Source organism: Propithecus coquereli, unplaced genomic scaffold (genome assembly GCF_000956105.1).
Source record: "Propithecus coquereli isolate 6110/MARCELLA unplaced genomic scaffold, Pcoq_1.0 Scaffold599, whole genome shotgun sequence".
NCBI classification, from domain to species: Eukaryota; Metazoa; Chordata; class Mammalia; order Primates; family Indriidae; genus Propithecus; species Propithecus coquereli.
Genome location: NW_012151940.1, coordinates 834480 through 841500, shown reverse-complemented (window position 1 = coordinate 841500; position 7021 = coordinate 834480). Strand labels below are relative to the sequence as shown.

Here is a 7021-nt window from a genome sequence, read left to right as displayed (position 1 = left end):
ACCAGTCTGAGCAAGAGTGAGACCCCCATCTCTTAAAAAAAAAAAAAAAATCACAGTGCTTACAATGGAATATTACTCAGCCTGTAAAAGTGAGGAGATTCTATTGCACTCTAGCCTGGGTGACAGAGTGAGACCCTGTCTGTTTAAAAAGAAAAAAAAGGAAATTCTGATACGCTACAGCCTTAAAGACATTATGCTAAGTGAAATAAACCAGGCACAAAAGGACAAATACCATGTGGTTCCACTTGTGTGAGGTCCTCCAGCAGCCAGATCCGCAGAGAGAGAATGGTGGTTGCCAGGGCTGGGGTGAGGGGGTGGGATGGGGAGTTGTCAACAGGGACAGAGTTTCGGTTGGGAAGATGACGAATTTCTAGAGCTAGATGGTGGTGATGGCTGCACAACAATATACTTAACACCACTGAGCTGGATGCTTAAAAATGGGTAAGATGGTACATTTCATATTTTACCACAATTTAAAAAACAAAAACACAGCAGAGTGCCCATACCGTTCTCTGATAACTGCCTAAAGGCCAGGTAGTGGATGCACCTTCTAAAACAGGCAAATGGGGAGAGGACGTTCCCCCAGTCCTGCCTGCTGCACCTTCACCTGCCCAAATCCCCACTCAGTTCTCTCTGCATCTTGCCCACTCAGTGATCAAATGCCTGCTCTGCAGGGGCCCTGGGCCGGCACCGAGAACGCCCTCTGCAGGGACGGGCCACGGTCTGCACAGCACGGCTCCCTCCGGTCCGCTCCATTTACCTTCCCCAGCCCATCCTCAGTCCACACGTTTCCAGCGTTCTTCTCTCTCGCAACGTCCATTTTAATAAAAAATATTGTCTTAGTCCGTTCATGCACTGTAACAAAATACCGTAGACAGGGTAATTTAGCAATTAATAGAAATCTGTCGCTTACGGCGGTTCTGGAGGCTGGGAAGTCCAAGATCAAGGTGCCGATAGATTCTGTGCCTGGTGAGGGTCCATTTCTTACATGTGAGACCTTGTTGCTGCGTCCTCACGTGACCCAAGGACAAAAGGAAGAGGTGAACCGCCCCTCACACCGCTTCTATAAGGTCACTCACCCCATCCATGAAAGCTCCACTCTTGCGGTTTAACCCCCTCCTAAACACCCCACCTCTTAACACCATCACACTGGCAATTAGGTTCAACGTGAATTTGGGGGTTAGACCACAGCAAATACGTTGTGCAAGACTGTGGTTCGCATTTATTTTAATTTTAAAAGAGGGTCAGAACAGGTAATAGGTGGAGTTTTCTAAGGAAAGAAACCCTACTCCAGTGACTCTAGGGTCAGACACAAACGAGCCCTCCTCCATTAATCAAATCAGACTAAAATATACGACAGCAGCAAGTAACGCTCAGATCTCAATGGTTGAACACAAGTTTATTTTGTGCTTGTTGCATGCCCAGTTCAGGTGAAGACGCAGCCCGCTCCACAGCCGCCCAGGCTTATGGGCCCCACAAACGGCACAGTCTCCAGACCAGAATTACAGGTCGGCTGTTCATGGCCGGGCCTGGCAGCCACACACAGCACTGCCGCTTACATGTCACCGGTGAGGACGAATCACAGGCCCCTGCCTACCTGCAGCTGAAGGTTCGGCAGGCCGCACCGTCTCCGCTGTAATTTCTTTACCGCATCGAAGCCGAAACCGGGATTCCTTGTTCGTGAATCTGTTGCCCTCCCTGGACGGCAGCGCTCGAGCCTGGAGGCCTCAGATTACCATGCGGCGTTGGCGCCCAGCACACCCAGGTGCCCAGTGTTTGTGGAGTGAATGAACAGCGGCAGAAAGTCCAGGTGCCTCTAGAGGAGGTCGGAGTAGTACCTGGAAGGGTCAGTTCAGGAGGAGCTGCCCTCTCGGAAAAACGAAGCAGAGAAGCCAAGAAACAGTCCCACCGATTTTTTTCTTTTTATTTATTTTTTCTTATTTTTGAGTCCACTGCAGCAGTAGCAAATCCTACCAATTTTTAAAGCTAAAATAAACCTACTGCATAGAGTGCGACAGTCTGGGTGTAGCACGGCTCATCGTCGGGGTGGGTTTCCAGCAACAGTAACAAAACTGCACACACAGAAGAAAGGAAAATACGACTGCAGGGGTACAGATGGCTTTGGATAAAAATCCCGCTCCCAGAACAGTTTCCTGAATAAACGGGGCATAGAGGAAAGGTTTGACTTCTCCCTCATACTAAGTTTTTGGAGCTCAGAAAGACCAAGGTGCGATCCCTAGCTTACCAGGGAAGGAGCCTGTTTTTCCCTTGTAGAAGAATAAAGGGCATAAACCCTACAGAATTACCGCCTGTTTCCAACGTTGTCAGTTTTATTGACCTCTGTTTGCAAAATAGTGTACGTGGGTTCATCCAGATTCCAGAAGATATCTAAGGACACTTTCCGTCATGAGCAGGGTGCTACCCACTCAGGTGTGTACCTGTCGTTCCTGGTTAATCTATTAATAGCGCGTCTCCCAGCTCACTCTCAGAACTGTGTGGGTTTGGACAATCAATTGCCAATTCGTCCTTGTTGTAAGTAACAATTATAACTGGCTGGGAAAAGGTGACCTGGGGTCCTAGGACGGGACAGAGGAACAAACACGTGGCTGAGCCACCCGCTTGTGTGGGGCTGCGCACCTAGCTGGAGGGCCTGTTTGAAGACTAGGAGACCTGGCACTTGGCTGGGAGGAAGCCCAGGTGTTCCAGCCACTTCCTTAAGGACAGGGGGCGGCGGCCCCGCGCCCAGCCACCTGCTGTCTTCCCGACCAGCAGGTTCCCGATCTGTAAACTGGAATGATGATGTTTGCCCCCAAGGCCGTCTCTCTTACTCAGCCACGGTGGCCGTCACTCCACACGTAACGAAGAAGTGACGAGAGGGCAAACGGCGCTGGTCAAGGCTCGCAGCAATTCTCACATTGGCCGTTCACGAATCACGGGGCCGGTGCACAGGGCCCGATTTCGAGAAGGGGAAAGCGGGGTGCTCGGGAGAGAAAACTTGCACGAGGTCACGGCCCCCCACTGGCGGGGCAAGAGGGACCGGGACCCGGCCCAGGCCCGCGCCGACCACACACGGCACGTGTCCAGCGGGGGAGCGGCACGCACCCGGCCCCAGCCCGGGACCCCGCGTGCAGGTTTCCTTTCCTGTCCCCGCGTCACCGGCCGCCCCGAGCAACCCGCGGTGCAGAGGAGTAGGCACAACAAAGGGCCGGGGAAGCGCCTGGAAGACGGGTCCACGTCCTGCGCCCCAGGACAGGCCCGCAGCAGGTCATGGGGGATGGCACCGAGTGTCCTCCTCCCTTCGGGGCCGTCACCTTTCAGACTCGCTCCCTCGCGGGGAGGAGGCGGAGCCCCCCGGCCCGGCCGGGAGCTCACGTAAGGCCAACGCGGGCTGCGCCCGGGTCCCCTCGGTGCGCGCGGCGCCCCCGGCCCGGGCGGGCCTGTCCCGGCCCAGTCCCCCGGCTCGGCCGGCGGCGGCGGGGAGGCCGGACCGCGGCCCGCGGCGCGCTGGGCGGCGGCGCCCTCGCAGCCCCGGCTTCCCGGGGGAGGAGCAGCGCATCGCGCAAGCATCCGGGAGCGGCGCAGGGGGCGGGAGGAAGGGCGAGCGGAGGAAGCGGGATTTAAACGAGAGGCGGTGACGCCACACAAAAGGCTTCTATAGGCTCCGGGCGGCGGCGGCGGCGGCGGCGAGCCGGGCGCGGCGCGGACGGGAAGCGGGAAGCCGAGCGGAGCCGCGCGGAGGAAGCGGCGCCTTCCCGGGCCTGCCGCCCCCGCCCTTCCTCTCGGTTTCTCCCGCGCGCTCGGAAGTTGGTGCCGCTGAAAATGGCAGGGGCCGGGGCCCGGGCCGGCCGCCGCCGCGGCGCCGCGGGGACCTTCTGAGTGCGCCGGAGACGTGCGGGGTCCGATGCGCAGAGCCCGCGGCCCCGGGGGAGCTCAGCCGCTGCGGGCCCGCGACGCGGAGGCGACGGGGATGGACTCGCGCCGACAGCCAGCGGCCGGCCGCCGGGCGCGCGGTCCGGGAGGGCGTGCGGCCGCGGGCCCGGGCTGCGCCCAGTGAGCCCGAGAGGCGGGAACGGGCCGCGCGGTGCCGGGCACGCCCGGGCGCGGTGGGCGGGCGACAGCGCGAGCGGGGCGGCCGCTGTGCGCAATCAGTGCAGCCTCCCGCCCGACTCTGACTGCGCGGCCGCGGCAGCGCCGGCCACACCCTCGGCCCTGCCGCCGGCGCCGCGTCCCGAGAACGGGAGGCGGGAGATGCGCGCGGGGCGGCCGCGCGTCCCGCAAAGCCAGCCCGGGCCGCCGTCGCGGGGTCGCGCCGCCTGAAGCCCACGTGCGCCGCGGGCCGGAGGCGGCCGCGAGCGGCTCCTGCAGGACAGCCGGCCGGGGCGGCCGCCGCGCGGCTCCCGAGGAGGGGATTTCGGTTTCAAAGAAAGGAAGGAAGGAAGGACAACTCCCAGCCGCCCGCCCCGCCCTCCGCTCCGGCGGCCGCGCCGGGTCATGCCCAGAAAGGCGGCGGCGGCCCAGCGCGAGGGACTCTCCTGGCAGCGCGGCGACGAGGAGCGAGGACCGTGAGTTCGCCCTGCCCCGGTTCATGGTTCCGGCAGGCCCGCCAGAAGGCCCGACGCCGAAGCCGCTCCCCGCGCCCCGAAGAGCCTCCCGCGCCCCGTGGCCCGCGGGCCGCCGCCGCCGCGCCGCAGCCCAGCGCCCTCTGCCCGCGGCGGTGGATGGCATGATGGTGCGGGCAAGGCAGCGCGGCCCGGGCCAGCACAGTCGCGACGGCCGCCGGGGCGGCGGTGGTGGTAGCGGGCTCCCCAGCGGCATGCCAGTGCCCCCCGGGCGCGATGGCTAGCGGCAGCGCGGGGAAGCCCACTGGCGAGGCGGCTTCTCCGGTTCCTGCGAGCGCCGTCGGCGGGGCCGGCCCGCAGCCGCGGAAGAGGCTGGTGTCCGTGTGTGACCACTGCAAGGGCAAGATGCAGCTGGTGGCCGACCTGCTGCTGCTGTCGAGCGAGGCGCGGCCCGTGCTCTTCGAGGGCGCCGCCGCCGCCGCCGCCGGCGCGGGCGCCGAGTCCTTCGAGCAGTGCCGGGACAGCATCATCGCGCGCACCAAGGGGCTCTCCATCCTCACGCACGACGTGCAGAGCCAGCTCAACATGGGCCGCTTTGGGGAGGCGGGGGACAGCCTGGCGGAACTGGGCGACCTGGTGGTGTCGCTGACGGAGTGCTCGGCCCACGCGGCCTACCTGGCGGCCGTGGCCACGCCGGGCGCGCAGCCCGCGCAGCCGGGCCTGGTGGACCGCTACCGCGTGACGCGCTGCCGGCACGAGGTGGAGCAGGGCTGCGCCGTGCTGCGCGCCACGCCGCTGGCCGACCTGACGCCGCAGCTGCTGCTGGAGGTGTCGCAGGGCCTGTCGCGCAACCTCAAGTTCCTGACGGACGCGTGCGCCCTGGCCAGCGACCGGTCGCGGGACCGCTTCTCGCGCGAGCAGTTCAAGCTGGGCGTCAAGTGCATGAGCACGAGCGCGTCGGCGCTGCTGGCCTGCGTGCGCGAGGTGAAGGCGGCGCCCAGCGAGCTCGCGCGCAGCCGCTGCGCGCTCTTCAGCGGGCCGCTGGTGCAGGCGGTGGGCGCGCTGGTGGGCTTCGCCACCGAGCCGCAGTTCCTGGGCCGCGCGGCCGCCGTGAGCGCCGAGGGCAAGGCGGCGCAGACGGCCATCCTGGGCGGCGCCATGAGCGTGGTGTCGGCCTGCGTGCTCCTGACCCAGTGCCTCAGGGACCTGGCGCAGCACCCCGACGGGGGCGCCAGGACGTCGGACCACAGGGAGCGGCTGCGGAGCTCGGCCTGCGCCGTGTCCGAGGGCTGCACCCTGCTATCTCAGGCTTTACGGGAGAGGTCTTCGCCCCGGACTTTACCGCCAGTGAATTCCAATTCTGTGAATTAGCACCCCCTACCCCTCCTCCACGCAGGCTAAGGGGCGTTTCTCTCTCCGCCCCTCTCCGTTTATACCAAAGAGCTCACAGGTGGAGCCCACGCGTGCGCCCGGCGGCAGTGCGCGAGAGGAAGCCTGGGGAGGCCGGGCCGCGCGCGCAGGTGTGTGCGCGCAGGTGACACGCCCGAGGGCCCCGGTGGCCGCCGGCCCGCGTTGGGACTGGGAGTGGAAGGTGTATGGTCTGCTGGCTGTGGTGTTGCTCCCGCCCCTACCCGGCCCATCTTCCCGAATTTCTCAACTAAATTTTATGATCGACTAGGCAGGAAGGAGGTCATGGGTTCATTTCTTTTTTGGTTTTGTTTCTGTCTTCTTTTCATTCAGAGAAAGGTTACCTCAGTTTTCACTCCTTAGACATGGATGTAGCTACCTTTTTTGTATGTCGTTATTTTTTTAAGCAACTGTGTTGAATTAGGAGTATCCTTGGTGTGGAAAGAGTATGAATTTGCCATGTGATTTGCAAATGGGGGGAAGCTACTGTGAGCGTGTGTTTTATTTTTTAATTTACACTATAGAGTGATTTTTTTTTTCCCCCAATGTCAAGTTTTTACCTTGCATGTACTGGAGTATTTATTTCATCTATTAAAATGTTATGTTTCTCAGATGGCTTTCTGCAATTGCGTTTTCAATGATTGTAATTTTACATGGTGCATGTATAGAAGGGGCCTGTGGAAAGGCCCTTCAGTAGTAGGGAGGTGGGTCCCCAATGCCCAGCCCTTCCTGCTTTTCTCTCAAGAATACTCCTTTGAGCAGCCTGGTATTGCAAGACAAGAGGACTGTGTGTAACAGTTTTTAAAGGCAGGTGACACAAATGTTAGTGAATTACGTACAGAGCTTGAGACAAGCTGTAAGTGGGGGTTTGGGTCTTGCCTCTAATTTCTCCCGGACAGTGATGTAGCTTCCTTTGTCGCGGCTCATCTTTCCTTCGTGGTGGACAGGAGTTCGGGCCGGCTGAAGTCAGGTTTGTACACTGCCTGTCATTTTCGGGTTAAAGCACTGCCTGATCCCGTGTGGTGTGCCCGCCTTCCTGGCTCGGAGTGTCTGGG

The 7021-nt window shown here is 61.4% G+C and overlaps 1 protein-coding gene across 1 annotated transcript; it reads left to right on the top strand.

The window, feature by feature from the left end:
- The first annotated feature begins 4267 nt into the window (after window positions 1–4267).
- MESDC1 (mesoderm development candidate 1) lies at window positions 4268–6579 on the top strand. Its single transcript, XM_012659099.1, has one exon. It carries the CDS (start codon window positions 4836–4838, stop codon window positions 5928–5930), a length of 1095 nt encoding a protein of 364 aa, XP_012514553.1. The 5' UTR covers window positions 4268–4835; the 3' UTR covers window positions 5931–6579.
- The last annotated feature ends 442 nt before the right edge of the window (window positions 6580–7021 follow it).